We start from the raw sequence: 23,828 nt of genomic DNA, 5'->3' as shown, positions 1-23,828 counted from the left end.
GTTAATGGCATTAATTATCATTTATTATCATTTCCAGCTCCTGCAATCCTGACCCAGACATGGATCTTTGTAGGCATTTTTGCTGTTAAACCTGAAAAACGGGTGCCACCAGCCTAGGACGGGCATTCCTGTCTTGCCTGAAATTGTGGGTACCTGCATACTGGAAAGAGGAACTTTCCATTCATGGTAATAACCTGTTTGACCTGTAGACCAGTGAATCAGCCTTTCCTCTTTGAATTTACTACAAATATGTGTAAAATGCTTATTGAGCAGCGCTGTCCACTGATGTGTGCAGGGCTGCCAACAGGGGGGGACTGTCGGTACTGGAGTCCCGTGCCCAGACAGAGAAGGAGGCCCAGCCTGGCTCCTACAAGTAATAGAGTGAAATTGAATCTCCTCTTATTCTTCCTCTCTCTCTCTCCCACCTATTCCTTCTGTTTCTCTGTACCATGTCCCTCTATTCCTTCTCTTTATTCCCTCACTCTTGCTCACACTTTATCTTTCCTCCTATGGGAATCATGATGGGGAGGGGGCCTGCCAATTTGTCAGTCCCGGGCCCCACAATTTATGATGTCAGCCCTGGATGTGTGTCCTGAGCTGCTAAGAAAGTGAACAGACTTTATAACTGTTTTTTGAAGACTTGGGCTAAACTTTGTTCATCATTTTACCTAACGGACATCACTTCATTAAGCTATCGATGGATAAACATGTTATATCATCATCATCAGCCTGTGGTATACTCAGATCATACTATATTTCCATCCAGATGCTGCATGTAATTCCTACTAAGACAGCTCTGGTAATATCAGGGGTGAAACCCAATCTTCCGTCATTCATTTCTCAGCAGAAATGTGAAAGTATAAGAAGTAAAACTTGTAAACAAATACATCTGATTTATTTAATGATATGATATTTAATTGTATTCCCTTTTTAAACAGCAATGAGAAAAAAGCAACAACTCAATAATAAATAATATTAATAAATATAGCATTTTATGAGTACATTATGTGCAAACAGAGATGAACTTCCAGTTCCAAGTAGGTTGCAACAATTTTATCCTCCTCCTGTATAAATACCAAGGTGGGGAGATGTACTGTATCAAACCTTCCAAAGAAGATACATTGAGAATTTGCCCATAGCGACCAATCAGAGTCTTGCGAACATTTACTAAATAAATACTAGATAGATAGAATTTGATCGGTTGCTATGGGCATTGCCACCACTTGTACTTTTTAAAGGGTTTAATAAATCTCTCCCATGTGAATAAAATACGTAAGGCTTAATGATGCATTAAAGGCTTTTCGTAGGCGTTCAAGTACAGTCTTCAATTGCATATTCATGTTTCCAATTAAATGATCAAATAAGAGAGGGTTTGATAGATAAACACAAATCCACAGTGGCGGAAGCCTTATGTTAGGCTCATCTGATATTAATTTCAGCCTATCAATTCACTACAAACTAGCAGCAACACTGAGGCACGAGGCACACATTGTTTCAGGCCTTAGTGATTTCACCAGGTTCTAATTATTGAATTATTATTATTGAATTATTTTATTATACTAATTGATCAACTGCATTCTTAGAATCGTTGACCTAGCCCCCACCAATAGCTGCCTATTCAACAGATCACGGGTTTTCAAACTCGGTCCTCAGGACCCCACACGGTTCATGTTTTGCAGGTCACCTGTAGATTTTTAAAATGTGACAGTTGGTGATACACAGTGCAGCTGCCGGGTGACATGGAAAACGTGAACCGTATGGGGTCCTGAGGACCGAGTTTGAGAACCACTGCAATAGATAAATGTTATAGACAAGAAGGATGGAAAATTGCAATAAGGAAAGTCTAAAATCCAAGCAGCATAAATTAACTGATACTTATTATTTCACTCTTGTTGATTCATCTCACACAACATTGGGGTATATTTACTAAAATTTCAAAAAAGGAAAAGTGGGACTAGTCTGTACGATATAAGTGACAGCTAGAATCTGATTGGTGGTTACTGGAGTCTCTATTTTGCCTTTTTAGAAGTTTCAGTAGTCCTACCCTAAGCAGGAACAGATTTCGGAGGATAATGTGTCTTGAGGAATTGATGGTTGATAAAACAAAAGAAGAATGGTAATAACTCCTATATATTTCCAATAGAGCGTATCAAATTCTTAATTTCTTCAATGGTTTAAAGCTGATCACTTTGCCCTAAACTATTCAAATGTGTGTACCCAGCATCTTAACAACCTCCGTAGAATATAATTTATGAAGCTTATTTAATAGCACTAATTGGGGTTCCCGGTCACTTTACGAAGAAAATGACACCAAAGAAACGAAGAAAAATCATGTCAACCTTTTTCCATGTCGACAAAATTACCATGTCGACCTATTTCAGGTGTTGACCTAGTCACTGTCGACCAATAGTGGTCGCCGTAATGACAGGCAGAGGCGGTGGCAGGGTGGAAGGGGGCTGGACGGCGTCCTTATGCCGCCGTTTAGGGGGCGCGGTCCGGCCAACGCAGGCGTGGCCGGACCGTTGGGGAGGGCGGGCTGCGGCGGCTGCGTGACGTTTATGCGGGGGGGGGGGCGCGGCACTGACATGCGGGGCGGACTAGCCCTGTGCTGGGCGTCCCCCCCGCATGTCAGAGAAGATGATCGTAGCTGTGCTAAATTTAGCACAGCTACGATCAACTCGGAATGACCCCCCTTGTTTTACTATAAAACAGGACACAACATGCCAAATTTCCATAAATACATATTCCTGCATTTAAGAGAACACAAAAAACCCTGATTATAAAAAAAAAGAATGCCATTATATTATCCTAGGTAAAAACTTACCACCATAACAGCATATCACCAAAAGAATGACATTATTTTATTATATACAATTGTATGGTATCAGGCTTTAACATTGGAATGAGAGTGATTTTGAATTCCAACCGAATAAACGTAGGCAAAATATTATTCAGCCCTCAATGAGAGGATTGTCGTTACGAGAAAAATATTATAGAAGCATTATCCTGATGACACAATTGGAACAGATACAATAATACAGAAGAAAACCAGGAATGTTGGAAAACCACGCGTTTCGCAAACCTTATGAAGAATGTATTGCTACCTTACAAGAGCCTGCAGAGTAGATGGACTTACAATAAATAATTTCTTATGGTATTCATGAATATATGATGGGGCAGTATAGTTCCATGTAAAATTATTTGAATCACATAACGATTGTGCTACATTCTCCGGCTGGTCCAATTATCAACGCTGAGAAGTTTCATGTAATATTGTAGTCTTCGTACCTCAATGTTGTTGTTTTTACAGTGTTTTTGTGAATTAATTGGGTATTGTAAATGCTATCAGCAATAGAACCAGTTATTATCTTGTATTAACACATCGTATTAGACCACTCCTGGTTACATGTTAACTTTTCCAAAGTTTCTGTATTTTATTTCAGTTCATTTGTTGCTGACTGTGATTGTTTTGGGATACAGGTGGTACGCAGTTTACTTATGTAGTAACCCGGCCTCTGCTAACATGTCAGAATGGATCATTTACATCTTTTTATGCATGCGGACAGGGTCGGACTGGCCCACAGGGGTACCAGGGAAACCACCGGTGGGCCCCACCGCCTGAGGGCCCACCCTCTCCTCTACGGAGGTTCCAGACTGTGCACTTGTATTATACATGGTAGATATGTTGCATTACCCTGCACAAGACAATTGTGTATTTCAAGCCTCTGTGAAGGCTGGCCACACCCCTAAGTATGGGCCCCCTACCACTGCATTCCCTCGGTGGGCCCTTCGACACTGCCCCAGTCCGACACTGCATGCGGATACATACAAATATTTCAGATTTGTTATAATTTACGACAGAGAGACCACTCTAGGTGGAGGCACCGGCTCCGTATATTTTCTGGCTCCGTATGTTGATGTTTTTGGTTACTATGAGAAGGATTTTAAAGTTCAAAAATGAATCTTCCGTCAGCCCCATCTTAATGAGCATGAAGATGAGAGGAAATGGAGTAATTCTGAGCGTCTGTTGCATCAAGGCCTTTAAATGTCACTAACGTGTAATACCTGTTGTGGTAAAAAAAAAAAAAAATGACCTAGCAGAGTCTGTCGCCTTTACAACATCTCTTCATGAAGGTCAATCCTCTTCCTGTGCTCACTTACGTTCTGGAGAACAGATCCAGGAGACAGGCAGCTGAAATGAGATTCCTGCAGTAAGTTACCAGGTATTGGGTCTAAACGTCCTTTAAGCATCACAGCTGCTGCTTCAAAGTTCTCGTCAAGTTCCAATTCTTGCATTAAAGCCAAATTGTAGACAAATATTGTTCATGCAATCAAGGTAATCAATAACAGAACTGAGTATTTGTCATTAGGAGTGACTGCTTGTTTAATGCTGTATCTCATTTTTAAAGGGGCAGTCCCATTAAAAATTAGCATACCATAAATATATATATTTTTTTATTACACAGCATTTGTTTTAATTAATTCCGGAGTATTAAAGTGTTGTTTATTATTGGTGTTTGATTTCTATGATGAATTATATGTTTAAACATATTTATACGGAAAGACACCAAACAGTGCATGGTATTTCCTTATGAATATTAGTATTCAAAGCAGCAATCCTGAGGGGAAACCCCCATATAACACTGTGGCATGCAATAAGAAGAAGCTTCGTAATCACCAATTTCCCTTGGTTTGTTCCTTCAGGCTGTTATTAATAATTCAGTAGAGTTTCAACAGTCTCATGTGATTACCATGGCAACCACAGTCATATGATTTAGTGAGAAGAGAGTCTTTGGACCTCCCCTCACCGCTCCTTCATCTCCACTTCAGACGTTACATGACACGCGGCTGAGAGTATGAATCTGTGTATGTGCAACTGGCATCCATAGTAGTCTGCCCCCCAGAAAGATTTTGAAAAGGAAATAAAGATTTGTGGGACAGTCATTAGGTCCACCACTATTGGTCAACATGCATTAGGTTGACATGGTCACTACATGAGTTTATTTACTTTTTTTGTGTCGTTTTCTTCGTAAAGTGACGGGGAACCCCAATTAGTGCACCGTGTCCCCTCGCAGGGCTCGCCATGCTTCGGGCGAGGTGCCTCACTGCGCTCGCCACAGGTTACTATTCCCAATCATAGTCCACGTGGATCGTAAAGTCTGAAAAAGTTTTAAAAAATTAAATAATTTTTTTTTAAACTCATGTTGACCTTTTTTCATGTCCAGCTTGTTCATGTCGACCTAATGACCACGTCGACCTAGGTAACGTGTCGACCCAATGCATGTCGACCAATAGTGGTCAACCTAATGATTGTCGACCTAATGACCATATCCCTGTAGGAAGTCAGTTAAAAAAAAACAGATGCATGCTTAAAAAGTTACTTGGCATTTAAAGGATAAAAAAAAAAACTGATGCTGGATTGCTGCTTTAAGTAACTTTTGTTTGGTAAAACAAATATATAACGAAATGTCCCATTTTTTTTAAGCTGTAGTACTTCATTGCACATTTCTGTAAATAGTCATTGTAGGTTGTAGTGATAAACCAATTAATTAAAGTGCTTAATTGTGCAGCAATCACCAATGTTTAGATTATCAAGAATATTTAATCCAGGGAGGGTCTGCCCCTATAATGCGCAAATACGCACAAAACAAAACTAAATTTGCATCTTCTCCTACAGACTAAAATTCATATCTTTACACTATGAAGCAGGAGGCAGTGAAATAAACTATCCTGTTACATTTACATTTTCGGTTTGCCAAAATAATTTAAATACCATAAGAAAAGCAATAATAGTTAAAATTTGGTAATTTCAAGTATTATTGCATTTAGAAATGTTTAATGATTCTCTAAGATTTATTTGATATCATGTGTTGGAGGGAAACATTTTATTTTTGAGCACGCAAGTTCAAACAATACATTAAGGAGTGTATATAGTATACTAAAAATGGAAGAAAGAGTGGCATCCTTTCCACTCTTACCCAGGGTCATCTTAACGTATAGGCACACTGGGCAGCTGCCTAGGGCCCCCAAATTCTAAGGGCCTTCGAGCATGGGCAGGTGGTGGTCACTGTTATGCACACCAGTGCCTGCAGGAAAGTACTGGTGTCAGAACTGTTATGCACTCCAGTGTCTGCAGGAATGCACTGGTGTCTGAACTGTTATGCAAAACAAATGGACTCACAGACAAACTGGGGAATATGACACAACGTACACAGAAGGTAATAGGGTAACAAAATACACACAAAGTGAACAGAGAAGCCCAGAGGCTAAGGAACTGGGTATCTCCCTTGTATTAGAACTGCACAGATGGAAAAAGCAAGATGTTGTGTTTTAATACGTAGAGAACCCGAAATGCTGTTGCTAAGGGCAACAGCAAAACCCTAAAGGGTTACCAACGGGTGTGGCAGTAAACTCCTTGGTCAGAGATGGAATGATAGACACAAGGAGAGTCTCCACAATCCTATTTCTCACTTGCAGTGCACAGGTTTTAGCTTACTGCCACTAAACTGACCCCTGACACCTAGCACAGTGAGACAGGATTAGACAGGCAAGTCTTAGAATACAGCCGCAAACTTGCTAAGTTCACAGAGTAGTAACAGAACCCCAGCAAGCTAAACGACTGACTCCAGTCTTACTGCTAGGTCTGGATTGGCAGAGTGTAATACCAAATCCCCAGGCCTATTTGCAGTAAGCAACAAACAAATACAAAGCTACACAGTACTGGCTAACTTTCAAGAACTGACTAACCAACAAAGATTCAGCAGCATCTGCTTACCCTGAAAAGAGGCCTTATAAAGCAGGTGCTGTCCACGCCCCACTCAGACCTCACAGACTGTGAGCACAAAAACCAGCACCGGATCCCCTGCCGTGCACAGAGCCTATAACCACTGCACAGCAAAAGACCCGAACCGGAGTATCAGCTGCGCTCAGGTTACTCCACTAGCACTTGTCTCCCGGTTGCCATGACGACGTGGCAGCACAGGGCAGGAGACCCTAACAGTACCCCCCCTCTGACGAGGGGTCAAAGAACCCCTACCACCGGGTTTATCGGGGAACTGCGAGAAGAAAGAGCGTATCAGTCTGGGGGCATGAAGATCACAACTGCGCACCCACGACCGCTCCTCCGGGCCATACCCCTTCCAGTGCACCAAAAATGACAGCCGACCCCGAACCACCTTGGAGTCAAGAATCCTTTCAACAACAAACTCCCTCTGGCCACGTATCAGAAGAGGGGAAGGTCTTCCACTGGAAGAAGGATTACTAATCGCCCGTTTTAAAAGGGAACAATGAAATGTTTTATTGATACCCAAAGAACGGGGCAGATCTAACTGAAATGCCACCGGATTGATAACCCTGGTGATCTTATAAGGGCCGATGAACCGGGGCCCTAACTTATGAGATGGCTGTCTCAACTTCAAATTCTTGGTAGACAACCAGACGAAGTCTCCTAATTTGAAGCTGCAGGGTCTTTTCCGCTTATCAAAAACCCTTTTGGTCACTAATGACACAGACACAAGGGCTTTCTTCACTTTCCGCCAAATACCTCTAAGGACCGAAACCACAGAGGAACCACCAGGCGTGGAGTCCAGGGGGTCAAAAGAATTGGCCTTAGGATGATGCTCATACACACAAAGGAAGGGAGAGATCCCTGTAGCAGAGTGAGCCGCGTTGTTATAGGCAAACTCCGCCATGGACAGATGAGCAACCCAGTCAGTCTGACACTTGGAGACATAACACCTGAGGAACTGCTCCAAGGACTGGTTCACCCTTTCAGTCTGCCCATTAGACTGCGGATGGTAGCCTGACGACAAGCTGACAGAAATCTGGAGATCGGAACAAAATGCCCTCCAGAATTTGGCCACAAACTGGGATCCGCGGTCAGAGACCACATCAAGTGGCAACCCGTGGAGACGCACAACATGCAGCATAAATAATTCAGACAGGCGTCTGGCTGATGGCAGCCCAACCAGTGGAACGAAGTGCGCCATCTTCGAAAACCTGTCAACGACAACCCAGATGGCTGTCATCCCTGAGGATTTGGGCAAGTCCACCACAAAATCCATTGAAATGTGGGTCCATGGCTTAGATGGGATAGAGAGTGGATGTAATGGGCCAACAGGAACCCCTCTAGGAGTCTTATTTCGGGCACAGATGTCACATGCCCGAACCCACTGATCCACATCCTTAGCCACCGAGGGCCACCACACCGCCCTAGATAGCAACTCCCGAGTTCTGGCAATACCCGGGTGACCTGCCGACTTCTTGGCATGGAATTCCAGGAACACTCGCTGTCTTAACCTAGGAGGCACAAACAAAAGACCTACCGGAAGGTCTGGAGGAGCCTGCTCCTGTGCTCTAAGGACTAATGATAAGAGGTCCTGGGTAATGCCCACTTTAATACATGATGGGGAAACAATGGGCAACGGCTCCTCGGTGGTCTCCTGGATTGGAGCAAAACTCCGCGAGAGCGCATCAGCCTTGATGTTTTTTGACCCAGGGCGATATGTTATCAAAAAATTAAAGCGAGCAAAAAACAAAGCCCATCGTGCCTGCCTGGCATTGAGACGCTTTGCTGACTCTAAATATGCCAGATTCTTATGGTCAGTGAGAATTGAGACCACAAACTTAGCCCCCTCAAGCCAGTGTCTCCACTCCTCGAGTGCATCCTTAATAGCCAACAATTCCCGGTTACCCACGTCATAATTCATCTCGGCAGGCGAAAATTTACGGGAAAAGTAAGCACAGGGATGAAGGCGATTATCAGACACTCCCATCTGAGAAAGCACTGCCCCAATACCCATCTCAGAGGCATCCACCTCCACCACAAAAGGACGCTCTGGATCTGGGTGTCGCAGCACCTTGGCCGAAACAAATGCCCTTTTGAGATGGGCAAAAGCCGCTTTAGCCTCACAAGACCAGTGAGCAACATCCGCCCCTTTCTTAGTGAGTGCCACCAAGGGCGCCACTATAGACGAAAATCCAGCGATAAATCGTCTATAAAAATTCGCAAAGCCCAGGAAACGCTGAAGCGCCTTCAAACTAGTGGGCTGCACCCAATCCAGGACTGCCTGTACCTTGGAACCCTCCATTTGGAAACCTTCTGGGGAGATAATATATCCTAGAAATGCGATTTGCTGAACTTCAAATTCGCACTTCTCCAGCTTCGCCCCAAGCCGGTGGTCTCTGAGTTTCTGGAGGACTAAGCGTACATGCTTCCGATGTTCCTCCAGGGAATGGGAGAAGATTAGGATGTCATCTAAGTATACAACTAAGAATCTATCCAAATATTCCCTGAGCACATCATTCATGAAATCCTGGAAGACTGCCGGGGCATTACAGAGCCCAAAAGGCATCACCAAATATTCATAATGCCCTGAGTGGGTATTAAAGGCAGTCTTCCATTCATCCCCCTCTCTTATTCGGATTAGATTGTACGCACCGCGTAGGTCAATCTTAGAAAAAATGGTGGCAGTACGAAGCTGGTCAAACAAGACCGAAATGAGAGGCAGTGGGTATGAGTTTTTAATCGTGATACGGTTCAATTCCCTGAAGTCGATGCAGGGTCGCAACGAACCGTCCTTTTTACCCACGAAGAAGAACCCCGACCCAACTGGAGACTGTGAAGGTCTGATAAATCCCTTAGCCAAGTTCTCCTGAATGTACTCTGCCATAGCCTGAGTCTCAGGACGTGACAGGGAGTACAACCTGCTCTTGGGAAGCTTAGCATTTGGCAACAAATCAATGGCACAGTCATAGGGGCGATGGGGAGGTAGTACCTCTGCAACTTTTTTGGAGAACACGTCCGCAAAATCTGCATAACACCCTGGCAATCCTGGCAAACTTAGCTGCGAGAGCCTGACTGGAAGGCTCAAGCAACTCCTGAAACAATCAGTACCCCAACTAAGAATCTCCCCAGAGACCCAGTCAAATTGAGGATTGTGGGCCCTTAACCATGGTAACCCCAACACCAATGGGGCAAAAGTACAGACAGTCACATAAAAGGACAATTTTTCAGAGTGTGTGGCTCCAATAAACAAAGAAATCTGGCTAGTGCAAGAGGTAATTTTACCTTGGGATAATGGTTCCCCGTTTAACCCACAAATCTCAATTTCCGATGCCAAGGGTACTAAGGGAACAGAGTGTTTCAGGGCGAATTGGCGGTTCATAAAAACCCCGTCGGCCCCACTGTCCACAAAGGCCTCAGTCTTGACAGTTTGACCGAGGATCTTCAAGGTCACCGGAATGATAAAAGTCTTGGGAAATTCTGACTTCTGGCCTGACAGGATATTTCCCATCACCCTCAGGCCCTGAAGTTTTCCGGCTTTTCTGGGCATGATACTACCACATGACCTTTATTCCCACAGTACAAACACAACCCCTGCTGTCTCCTCCGCGTCTTCTCACGCGAGGAGAGGCGGGTAGCCCCAATCTGCATAGGCTCCTCAGAAAATTCCTCAGAGTCTGAGGTTCCCTTGGGAAGGAAGGAAATCTCAGTCTCCCTTTCAAGCCTACGCTCTCTCAGCCGTCTATCCACCCGGATGGATAACTGCATGAGCTGATCCAAGCTATCAGGCAAGGGATATTGTACCAGTTGGTCCTTTATCTGGTTAGAAAGACCTCTTCGGTACTGGTGTCTCAGGGCTGGGTCATTCCACTGGGTATCATGGGCCAACCTCCGAAACTCCGTACAGTAAACCTCAACTGGCCTTCGCCCTTGCTTAAGGATCGAAATCTGAGCCTCGGCTGAGGCCGTCTTGTCAGGGTCATCATACAACATGCCCAGTGCCGTAAAAAAGCATCAACACTTTTAAGCGACGGACAGTCAGGCTGCAACCCATATGCCCAGACCTGTGGGTCTCCTTGTAGCAAGGAAATCACTATGCCCACCCGCTGAATCTCCGACCCGGAAGACTGAGGCCTAAGCCGGAAGTATAGCTTGCAGCTCTCCTTGAAACAAAAGAACTGCGAGCGATCTCCAGAAAAACGATCCGGGAGATTTACTTTCGGCTCCTTAACCCCTGCAGGTGCTGCTGCTGCGGGAGCTCCGCCAGCAGCCTGGGAGGTGTGCATTTTAATGGACAAATCATTAAATTGTCGAGTCAGGACCTGCACCTGATCGACCACCTGTTGCAACGTATTTTGAGGGGTATGCTCCATATTCCCACAAAATTTCAACAGGAGTATTAGGCTGCTGAATATGTTATGCACACCAGTGCCTGCAGGAAAGTACTGGTGTCAGAACTGTTATGCACTCCAGTGTCTGCAGGAATGCACTGGTGTCTGAACTGTTATGCAAAACAAATGGACTCACAGACAAACTGGGGAATATGACACAACGTACACAGAAGGTAATAGGGTAACAAAATACACACAAAGTGAACAGAGAAGCCCAGAGGCTAAGGAACTGGGTATCTCCCTTGTATTAGAACTGCACAGATGGAAAAAGCAAGATGTTGTGTTTTAATACGTAGAGAACCCGAAATGCTGTTGCTAAGGGCAACAGCAAAACCCTAAAGGGTTACCAACGGGTGTGGCAGTAAACTCCTTGGTCAGAGATGGAATGATAGACACAAGGAGAGTCTCCACAATCCTATTTCTCACTTGCAGTGCACAGGTTTTAGCTTACTGCCACTAAACTGACCCCTGACACCTAGCACAGTGAGACAGGATTAGACAGGCAAGTCTTAGAATACAGCCGCAAACTTGCTAAGTTCACAGAGTAGTAACAGAACCCCAGCAAGCTAAACGACTGACTCCAGTCTTACTGCTAGGTCTGGATTGGCAGAGTGTAATACCAAATCCCCAGGCCTATTTGCAGTAAGCAACAAACAAATACAAAGCTACACAGTACTGGCTAACTTTCAAGAACTGACTAACCAACAAAGATTCAGCAGCATCTGCTTACCCTGAAAAGAGGCCTTATAAAGCAGGTGCTGTCCACGCCCCACTCAGACCTCACAGACTGTGAGCACAAAAACCAGCACCGGATCCCCTGCCGTGCACAGAGCCTATAACCACTGCACAGCAAAAGACCCGAACCGGAGTATCAGCTGCGCTCAGGTTACTCCACTAGCACTTGTCTCCCGGTTGCCATGACGACGTGGCAGCACAGGGCAGGAGACCCTAACAGTCACACAATCATAGCGGTGAGGCAGCATTCTCGACCTGCCTCCCAGCATGTAGCCAGATAAAGAATGGCTGCCAGCATCCTGATTGGTGGATGGCTGGAGCTATCCATCAATCAGAGTGCTGATAGCCATTCAGTTTATAGAAGCATGTGGAGAGTTGGCACAGTACTGCAGGAGGGGCATGTTATGATTTTTTTAATTGGTTCCCTTGAAAGGGTAGGTAGAGGCCCCATTGCATTGCTTTGCCCACGGCCTACAATTATGTTACGACGGCCCTGCTCTTACTTCCATATTTACTTGGTAACTTTGTGCAACCGTCTGCAGGGCGCACATGTATGGTAATGAGATTTATTTTGTACACTGCTCACTCCCTTGTTTTTTTCATCAAAATTCTCCATCTCTTCATCACACTAGAATCCTACATTTGCGCCACGTTGCACCAAAAAACACCACAATCCAGAAGTTCTAGGCTAGTACGTAGAGTTCACTGATGTTAGATAACCCATGATATCAAAGACATAAATTGAGACATATTGAAGAATTAGAATACCGTACAACATGGATATACCTTAAACAACTGATAACACTGTATATATAGTGGTTCATTTTTGTTTCAGTTTTCAACATATTAACTGATTTTGATTGGCTCACAACAGTTAATTAAAATGTGTACTTTTTTGCTCCTGATATTTCATAGTTTATACACTTATATTTATGCACCTTCTTTTCCAGAAAACGTTTGTTTTTGTGAATAATTTTGCTACTGTCTGGGCTTTTCTACTTGCAATATTATAGAACACATTCGCTCATAAACATAAAGAAATGCGTCACATGTTTTTAACTCTGGGGCTGTTTGATGAATAGAATTGATATCTAAGCATTCGGTATTGGTTAGATGGAGATAAGGGTAGATAAGTTCCAAGAGAAAAATAACTCCTATTAAATAGAGATTATCTGACATGTGCAGTACAAGTTTTTGACTTTAAAAAAAAAAAAAAGTTAATTTTTTTTCTCTAAGATGTTTTAAAAGAACTAAAAAACAAGCAAGAATATAGATTATAATTTTATATGAATTGTACTTTTTATTTCTTTCTTTTCCTCTCTTTTGAAGATAAGACACTTAAAGATCTGCAGAATTCCACTTTCATTCTTATAGAATACTTTTAATATCTGTACATTTTATGGATTCATATCACACTTGTATTTTGAGGAAGTAAAACAGTCAGTACATCTCGATTCTATATTTAGATCCCGGAACTAATTAAACCATGAAACCATCTTTCAAAAAAATAAATCAATGATCTTCTGACTTCCGAATTTGTAGTCAAGTCTTGAATTTCGAAATCACTCTTGTGGGAACAGAAAAACATACAAAAAAGTTGCACGTTATATAAAACAAATTATATATTTTGTGAAGCCTTTAGATTGATCTGCAGACCTGTATTCCTCTCACCACAATAAGTGTCTGAATGAAAGTATACATGACTAACATAAAAATATATTTTACATTGAAGGTGATTGATCTGAGCATCCATTTTGTTGCTATGACATACAAGGGTGGTGTCACACATGCACATGTGGGGCAGATGTACTAAGCCTTGGAAAATGATAAAGTGGAGATAGATAAATGACATTTTTCAAACAATGCCTGTAACATGGCAGCTAGGAGCTGATTGTCTGATACTTTATCACTCCCCAAGGCTAGTATATCTTCCCCTAAAACTTTTCCAGCCAGTTCTATAGTTTAACTGGCATGTGATACGGTTTTAAGGTGATATGACACAGATGCTTACGCCTTTCCTAGGCAAAAAGTGCTAGCATTCATATGGGGATATTCAGTTGCCAGTGGGCTAATTAATCCCCTGGGGCTATATAATTAGCCTCAATGTCAGTCCAATGCTGGAACTTATTGGGAATTTTTTTCAGGACATAGGTCCTGAATTTATCACAAATTATCACGGATTCTATGTGTTTTCGCCCGAAAACAGGTTATTTTCCGGGTACTAAAAACTGACTCTAATTGGATTGCCCCCCCTAAAAAAAATTGTGATAAAGTATGAAAAAGCACGGTAAAGTCCTGTTTTTATCATTCGAAAAATTATCGAGGTTAATGAAATTCCCCCTCATAGCGCTCAAAACCGAAAACACCCCAAATAACTACATGTACATTGGCGTATATATTTTTTATAATACATCAACCCTCTTCAATGTCTGCTGGAAAATATTGCATTAGGTTCAAGCAGATTCAAAAAGTTGCAAGCAGTTCCTGCAAGTGTCTTATATGCTGCAAACAAAGGAAATCCATTTACAGACACATGGCAAGAGATGTAATTAGGATGTTGTAAAAGAGAAAAGGCCAATGGCATCTTGGAGGCAAAGTTTTGGATATGTGTACATGCAATAATGGCATCATCTACAGGATCCCCCCTCCAGCCATTTTAAACACTTGGCACAACATAAAACCAGTATTTACACCATACAAGATCATCAAGACATCAACAGGAGGAGAGGACATCTTCATTGCCAGAACCAAACCATCTATGGAAGAAACCATCAGTGCCACATGTGTACACATTGGGGGTAATTCCAAGTTGATCGCAGCAGGAATTTAGTTAGCAATTGGGCAAAACCATGTGCACTGCAGGGGAGGCAGATGTAACATGTGCAAAGAGAGTTAGATTTGGGTGGGTTATTTTATTTCTGTGCAGGGTAAATACTGGCTGTTTTATTTTTACACTGCAAATTAGATTGCAGATTGAACACACCCCACCCAAATCTAACTCTCTCTGCACATGTTAAATCTGCCTCCCCTGCAGTGCACATGGTTTTGCCCAATTGCTAACTAAATTCCTGCTGCGATCAACTTGGAATTACCCCCATTGTGAGATTTATATTTTTTTAATGGTAAATAAACGGTGGCACATACACATCAAATACTAAGTTGTAGAAAGAATTCACCATACAAAAAATACGGTCTTTTCTAACAGTCACAGATCAGCAGTTGATGTCCGTAGTTTCACAAAATGAAAAACATTCTTTCACTGTACAAACATGAAACATTTATTTGTGGGTTTAACGCCTTGTGGATGCACACAGGTGAGATTTCAGATGAATTTCTGTATGGTCAAGGATGGGGTTGGGGGATAGAAATCATTGTTTTTTTGCAACCGACCTTGCAGTTGTATCCTGAGATACTTGACAGCTAAACCAAATGTATCCACTAGTAAACCTAGGCAGATGCTTAACATTCACAATCAAGTAGACTGCCCAGTTGCATCAGATGATAAATTACATGTGTGCAGATTAAGAGTCAAACTACAAACATTAGAAGGATAGAGTCAATGGGCTTACAAAGAGAGAAGGATGGTTGTATAATACTAGGTAAATGAAATATAAATTATGTTGTGAACAGCAGTAAAAAAATATGTAGTAGACTAGGTCTCACGCATAATGTAGAAGAGGCTCCAAAACAGTAAGGGTTGCAGCCCCCACTCAGCCTTAAGTTAGGTTTATCTAGAGGTAGAAAAAATACATTCAAATTAATCCACCAAGTACTGGTGTTGAAAATAACAGTCATAGTCAACTATGAACTGGTCATTAGAAAGAAACTCCTACACAGAAGTTAAGGCCTACTGCAACATCACCCTACCATGCATTAGCAGAACCAAGTGGTCCAGCTTTCAGTACACTTGCAGTTTATGGATGCTCCATGGGGTTGTTCCAAAATCAAGGGTGATATTTATCAAATCTTTCTATCACTCCCCAAGGTTTGATACATCTGCAAATCCGTTGCTGGAAGAGGTAGGAGAACGTTGTATTTTGGTGCTGAGATACAGAGATAAGTGAATTGTTTTACATTGTTAAACGATGGTGTATGCTATTTTACATTAGAATATCAAATTTATATTAAATAGATTAAAATATACTATTATTGTTCTTTGTTAAGAAAAAAATAAGCAAAATCTTATCAATATAATGTATGCCTTAAGTTGTGCATGCACTATACAATTATAAGGCAGATCATCTGCCAGATCTGGCTGGTTGGAATGAAAATCTGGTAATGGATGAGAGCAAATGACAATCGATCCTTTTAACCAGTTTGTCTGAATTAAAGGTTTTGTCCATTTTCCAGTGTTTGGAAGCATATAGTCTAATGCCATTTGCTGGCATCCATTACCAGATTTTCATTCCAACCAGCCAGATCTGGCACATGATCTGCCAGATAATTATATATTGTATGCCCATCTTAAGATGTAGGTTTAATGGCACATATAGCTTACATCTTTAATACTTAGATAAAGTATTACTGCCATCTATTGTTTGAAGCTCGTATATTACAGATGTCTATTACACAACTGAAGAATTGAAAGTATGAGGTTTGAGAATAATAATTAAGGACTCAAAAATAAAGAATGAATTGGAATCTCTCAGGTGAGTGTAGAAAGTCTTCTGAATGAGAGGATTCTCTTGAAAATGTCACAAATTCTGGAACAGGGATTCTTATGTTAATTCAGGTGTTGATGCTATATCTAAAATGAACGCTAATTAACATCATTTTATTCTATTACATATTCTGTGGCATAATGTTATTTTCCTGGTGCTGGCATTTCATCATTGTAAACTTGATACAGGTTGAGTCTCCCTTATCCAAAATGCTTGGGACCAGAGGTACTTTGGATATGGGATTTTTCCGTATTTTGGAATAATTGCATACCATAGTGAGATATCATGGTGATGGGACCTAAATCTAAGCACAGAATGCATTTATGTTACATATACACCTTATACACACAGCCTGAAGGTCATTTTAGCCAATATTTTTTATAACTTTGTGCATTAAACAAAGTGTGTCTACATTCACACAATTCATCTATGTTTCATATACACCTTATACACACAGCCTGAAGGTCATTTAATACAATATTTTTAATAACTTTGTGTATTAAACAAAGTTTGTGTACATTGAGACATCAAAAAACAAAGATTTCACTATCTCACTCTCACTCAAAAAAGTCCGTATTTCGGAATATTCCGTATTTCGGAATATATGGATATGGGATACTCAACCTGTAATCTGCTACACCAATCTGAAACTCAGGTGCAATATAAGAAAACTATAAGGTGTTGTGGAACTTGAATTTTAAGGGGACTGATCATTAATCAGGAACCAGGGTTGTATATTTCACAAATGCTGAATATCCCAACTACGGCTCTTCTAGCTGGATAGTGGGGATTTTACACTGTAGTATGATATTAAAGTATGATTTTAGATCTGTAAGGAGTTATTCTTCTTAGCACCTTACAGAAGTCTTAGAACTAAAAATAATAATTCAATAAACCTCTTTCACTCAACTTTAGCATCAAAATATAAACATGAAGCAGTGTTAAAGATTAAAGATGAAGACAGTAAAATTCCCAGACTACAAAGTTCTTTTCTCCAGTCAAAATCCACGTTTGTAGAGTGCGCATTGTCCGATGCTTCTTATCATTACTACATCTGCATCATTTACACAAAACATACTTTTTTTCCTATATAGACTCTATACTATATAAATAATATAGATGAGATATACTCCAATACTGTAATACCCATGAAAACTCTTGGTGTTGTTAGTGGTTAGTAAGCCACCGTTGTCAAGGCCACTTGGGAAAACCAACAAAACCAAAACTATAGAATTTATATTGTGCTTTAACACCCGTGCATATTCATTGCATGACAGGGAACTGACGGGTTAAAAGTACACCTGCCTAAAACCCTCGTACCCTCCAATACTCTCCAAAAACTCCTGTCACCCTTCAAACCTCTCTAAACTTGCTCCCAGTGTCTGACATGTTATATGCAGGTCAATTGCACAGAACATCCACAAACTTACAATTGGCAAACTGCCCTTAAATCTGAAGACTGGAAATGGTGGCACAAATAGGTTTAACATAGAGTAACATGTTTTAATTCAATGATTTGATTCTGGTCTAAACAATGATTCACTGAGGTCTGGGCGATCTGTATAGAGGGAGCTGGTTAGCGGTCTCGGAGAGAAAACCCTTGCCTCCTGAAGCCTTGATTCAAATAATGGATAGTTAGTCTGCCGCTGCTGCATGTATCTGGGGGAACATGCGGCAAGCGGGTAGCGATTACCTTTTTGTCTGGAACATAGAGCTGTGGAAGTTAAAGAGTGAGCCTCTCTGGTACTGGGTGGTGGTGATGATGATGAAGCTGCAAAACTGAAGATGTTTTTCTGCAGTCGGGAGCTAGAAGATTCCGGACTGTATGTAAAACTTTGTCTGGAAGCCTGCAGCGGGGAGTAGCACTGTGTATTAAGCTGTCCTGTGCTCCTCGAAGCTGACAGCTGGTGGTAGAGGTGTGAAGATGGCTTCTCTGGGCTGGAGTTGGCGGATGATGATGTTGCTGCTGGGAACCTGAGTAGTGGCCTGTCCTGCGTTGCTTGGAATGGTAACTTGGTGCTATACGTGTGAAGCGGGTTTCTTGCTGGAGCTGGGAACTGCTGCAAAGACAGCAAATGTGTTACCTGGTGTTGGTGAACGGTCGCGCTCAAAGATTAGCTGCAGCTACCTGACGCCTGCACTCGAGGGGTTGCTGGAAATCAGAGGTGCTTGCCATTGCACCTTCATCCTTTGGCTGCTCTGGCGTTAAGTGGAGTAATTTGCTCCTTAATCTCGGAAAACCCATGGACTACACTAAGTGCCAACAGATTCCTATCTGGTTCCCTTCAAAGGAGAATCAGATTCTCTCTGTTAATTCAACATCTGTAAGTGGTGGATCTGATATTCTCATTTGCTATACCTCTAGTAAAACTTCAACGGGAATTATTAGAAAATCAAATTTTATAGTGTAAGGTTTCTGCCCATTATTTTAGCTTTAATGGCCACTAGACGGAAAATACAAGTTGGCTTATATATTATAGCTACTAATAAGATCTGCAAAGATGGAAAGCTTCAGATGCCTTTAGTAAGGGAAAATATTTTAGATAATGCTGCTGTAATCATGGGGGAAGATATTTTCTGCCACACAGCATACTTCCTGTCATGAATCCTATTAATGGACAAAGCGGTCAGAATCTTTTAGACACAACATGAACATACGACATGAGGTCAAGTAATCAGCTCATGGAAAATATAAATAATTAAATTTCTCTCAAGATATGGGAACCTTTACACCTGTATTTACGAATGTTATCAGTAGCTCTATTATATAAGGCAATATGTATCTTAGGCTGAATGTTCTTTTAGTCTGAATCTGACAGATAAATCTCATTGACAAATCTCATCGGCATAGTATACCCAAGTATCTAAATCTGTTTACTCCCCATTGAAAATGGACTAATGGATATACAGGCATACTTTAAAATAAACTAACTTTACTGGAGTTAACATCATCAGCTATAACAAACTACATGCATGCAAGGTAATACATAAAAAGAAAAATGGCATCATAAACAAGTAGCAATTGTAAGGTGTTGGATTCTATGTAATCATACAGTCTATTAATACTATTTAAACAAAAATATGCACTAGCGCACTGGCTACCTGCATAAAGTGGAGGCAGCCATTTTGTGAGTTAAGCTAATAAACATAGCAAAGCAGCCTTGAGATTTGTGGAACCATAAAGTGCCGTAATGTCACTGGTCCCCGTTGGGCTGTAGTCATGTGACTTCATTCAGTTTACAAAATGTCTGCCTCCTCTGAGTGAAGGCGAGAGATGTATTTTAAATTAAATGAAAACTAATAATAACTTAAATTACCATAGAACTCACAGAGGGCCTGTGTTTCGTGATAGCAGAGTATTGCAATATACCAAATACAGAACTATACAGTTATATTTCAGTGCATTGACAAGGAATTGCTGAAAAACTGTATCACAAGTCAACAGAACAAATCCATTATAGAATGGGGCAGTTCATTAAACGCTGATGTTCTGTGCAATGAGCTGCACATCCAAACTTATTTATGAGTAGATAATGCAAACTGCAAGTATACTGCCCAACTCCCACCTGCCCCGATTTCCCAGCACGATGCTGCAATGCGCCCCCAGGTCCTGTGTAGTGAGTGTAGGTCCTACTAGTAAGTGGGAGAAACTTGGTAACGCATTTTGCATGACTATGAATCACATTTTTGAGCTTCCACCCACTTCATTAGGCAGTATGAGGGTGGGTGGCTTACACAGCAAGGAGTCCTGAAGGACACCCCTGAAATTTAAAAGTCTCCTGCACTTGCAGGGACAGTAGGAAAGTGTTCTATGTAGGGAATTTATAACGATCACTACACCAAGAATCGGACCTGGAACAAAGATCATATTCACAGTCTTTCTTCTACATGCTCCTTTTGCAACACTCACAGGTGACTTAAAACTGAAAGTATTCATATGCCAAATTGTTCCACATTTCCACAAAATAGTGGTGCAGTCAAATGTCAGAGGCTTTATAAACATATGAAATTGCCTGAAGGTGAGGAGCCATCACGTGAGGAACAGAGTTATTTTTTAGTGGATACCATTTAAGTTTCCACTCTTGGATGCCGAGAAATCTACTGCCATTGCTGTTGCCATCTCTGTTCTTCGTGGCCTCCATCGTGGCAGCAGCTATAGCCAAACATGGTGAATAAGTGTTCTGGCTCCCGGGATGCATGCCAAGGAACACTACAGAACACAAGCTACTCTGTGCAGACAGATAACCTCTAGAGTGCCCATGCAGCACATGCTTTAAAGCATTTTCCAGAATTAGGAGTCGGTTCAGTTTCTATAAGCTGAAGGACAACCATGGTTGTCGGCAAGTGATGGTCTTCAGTTCTCTACAATGACTTGTTCATCTTTCATTTCTTCACCTTCCAGATCGCTCTTCATTCCATCCATGCACCAACAGAAAATGTAAACAAATGCTGGCTGCTTTATTACTGGTAGATTTTGCCTTATCTGCCAAATGTTATTCCATATGCATGAGTTGTTCTCCATACTACATCTGGGCAGGACCATCTTTAACTTTTATCTCATGTCATTGTAGGTTATTGATTCGTGTCATGATCCCCTCAATGTACAGCACTGTGTTCTGTGGCCACCAGCACAGACCATGCTTGTCTTAAAAAATAAAAATAAATAAATCATAAATGAACCCCAAAAAGAATGGAGTGGTGAGGTGCAGGTGTAAGTAAACAGCATAGGGTCCCCCAGAAAAAATTGCTAGTAGCAGTGCAGAGTCCCTCGTCACAATGTCACACAGCCTAGCCGGTTTTGCTAATCTTGACCACAAAAAAAATGCCTTCCCAAAAAAAAGAGAGCAGCCCTGTGCTGAATGCCTGGGACCCTCCTGCACCCCTACTGGTGGATATTTGGCTAATAAAGAGTTAAAACGTAGATAAAAAACAAAACAAAAAAAAAAACATTTTTTTTCTGGCACATCCTTTACTTGCTTGGGTATAGACAAGCGCTTAAAACCTGTAGAGAATTCTTACATTTAGATATTGATTCAATGGAAGATAAGAAATTATTTTTCGGTGAGCTTATATTCTTTATATTAGAAATGTTTAGAGAAGTTATTTTTGCAAAACTGTGGCACCGCCATGGGCATTTTATTTGCACCTTGTTTTGCAAATATTTTAATGTGCAGCTAGGAACATAAATTAATCTATAAAATATGAAATATTTAGGAATGATAAAATTAGATAAGTTATATTTAGATGTCATCCTCATAAAATGTTGCTGAAAATTTCCTTAAATCTGATTCCTTTTATTGGCAACCGCCGTCCATCTACATACTGTAGATCCATTACTGAAGCCTGGTACAGATAAGCTTGCTCTTTTATATATATATTTTTTGCCCAATATATTTCTGTCTTCTTCATCGGAGATAATGTAGCATCACAATTGTATGAGCATAGAAGAAAATCCCCTATATATTTACTTTGTGCAAAACTAAGGGTATAGGTTACACTTCATCACATACACATAGACACACACTTACACATTCAATAATTTTTGACTTTGTAACATTGTCCGCATTCACTAGATGATTGATTGTGCTTTTATGTGGTAGTTGTGATTTTACAGCAGGCATCTGGTGAGAAGGTTTCCATACTGTTGTCATCCTGCAGTTTATAAGAGGACAATCATGAGGAAGTTAATAGTATAAGATGGTAGAGGATCATTTCAACTACAGAGCTTCAGTCTGCAGATTCAATACGCCCCATAGTGAAAACTTCACACAAAACGTCTTGCCAAATTTCAATATATAAATGTATTGTGTGAAGCTTAGAGGATTTTGTTATTCAGTTATCTAGCATTAATATTTCACTCTAACAGATATCTAGTTTCAGAGCAGTAAACCTTCCAGCCAACAGGTAACATTTAACCCAGGTAAAATAATCCTATAACTACCAAGATTGTCTATTGTTTTGTTACAGTACAATATGTAACATTTAGTTGTAAGGGTATCTAGTATTAATTTGTCTATTTCTTATGCATTGATTGAATAACCAGGATGTATTTATGCAATGTACAGTATAAAATGAGCTAGTATTATAGCTTCATTATGGACTGTACTGTCAGTGTTGAGAACTTAAGAAAAGTTGTCAACTTGTCAAGACTTGTGTGGGGCTCCTTAACAATAATTTATACCATTAGTAATTTATTTTTCCTGAAATTGGGAATACATCTTGTTGTTGTTGTTATTATTATTATTAGTAGTACTAGTAGCAGTAGTATTTATTTTCTTGTTGCTGTATTTATTTTGTTGACCTAAAAAAACAGTACTACTTAATACATTACAATAATAAAATAAGGTCACACATTAACATCTGGGGTCACACACACACACACACACACACACACACACACACACACACACACACACACACACACACACACACGCTGAGAATTTTGTTTTCTTACCCGGCACCTGACCTAATCCTCCTGGATTACCTATTACACTACCTTCTTATGCACTAACTTGGTGTACTACTGACCAACCACTTTTGTACCAACCAGGCTTGCTAGGGAAAACCCACTTGTCTGCTAAACTGTCTTATGTCTGACTGCCAGCTTCTGTATTTATCTGGCCTACTCCTGACTACATGTTTTTGTGCACCAAATCCGGTAACACCTAACTACAACTTTTGTGGCAACTTAGTTTATACCTGAACATCTGCTATCAATAGTCAGGACATTCACAAGCTGATCAGTATACCAGCTTGTGTGGTCATTGGCCTTCAACAAAATGGCTGCCTGGATGGCTCTACTGCGTTTTTTCGGTTACAGCACATCTCTCATGTCATGAAGCTCCTATGAAGCTAATTGAGTCCCGAATCCCTCCCTATAACAAGCTTGTTTGGCTAATAATGCAAAACACCATAGATGGAGCTTCTACTATTTGTTTCAATGTGCCCATTCATTATACTGGTGTTTTAAACTTACCTGAGGAAGGAACAATGAAATGAATATGCCCATTCATTTTCATGCTTATAAATGAATAAGTGTTTTACGGGTTTATTTAATCTCACTGATTTAAAATTTATCTTAATTGTCTGAAACCAGAGTGTGATACAGAAGATAGACATTATAAAGGTCAATAGTGATTAGGTCGACAGCATGGTAGACAGTCATTAGGTCAACAGGTACAATTTCACCTGACCCTGTTGACCTTTTTGACCTTTTGACCCTGTCGAACCCTATGGTGACGACCTATTAAATGTCTC

General features: G+C 41.1%; 1 protein-coding gene across 7 annotated transcripts in view; it reads right to left on the bottom strand.

The window, feature by feature from the left end:
* BICD1 (BICD cargo adaptor 1) overlaps window positions 1-23,828 on the bottom strand; it is a 529,680-nt gene that overhangs the window by 21,831 nt on the left and 484,021 nt on the right. For 2 of the 7 annotated variants that reach the window (XM_063928866.1, XM_063928865.1), the window contains exon 8: window positions 18,265-18,631. The exons of 3 other annotated variants lie outside the window; for them this stretch is intronic. In XM_063928866.1, the coding sequence (XP_063784936.1) occupies window positions 18,265-18,631 (367 nt within the window). Of the gene's footprint in view, window positions 1-2,861; window positions 4,193-18,264; window positions 18,632-22,099; window positions 22,224-23,828 lie in introns of those variants that run through there. 2 more of the 7 variants (XR_010179729.1, XM_063928868.1) reach the window with 2 other exon arrangements.

The sequence above is a fragment of the Pseudophryne corroboree genome, chromosome 6, assembly GCF_028390025.1.
Source record: "Pseudophryne corroboree isolate aPseCor3 chromosome 6, aPseCor3.hap2, whole genome shotgun sequence".
In the NCBI taxonomy this organism is placed as follows: Eukaryota; Metazoa; Chordata; class Amphibia; order Anura; family Myobatrachidae; genus Pseudophryne; species Pseudophryne corroboree.
This window is presented reverse-complemented; position numbering and strand designations above follow the sequence as displayed.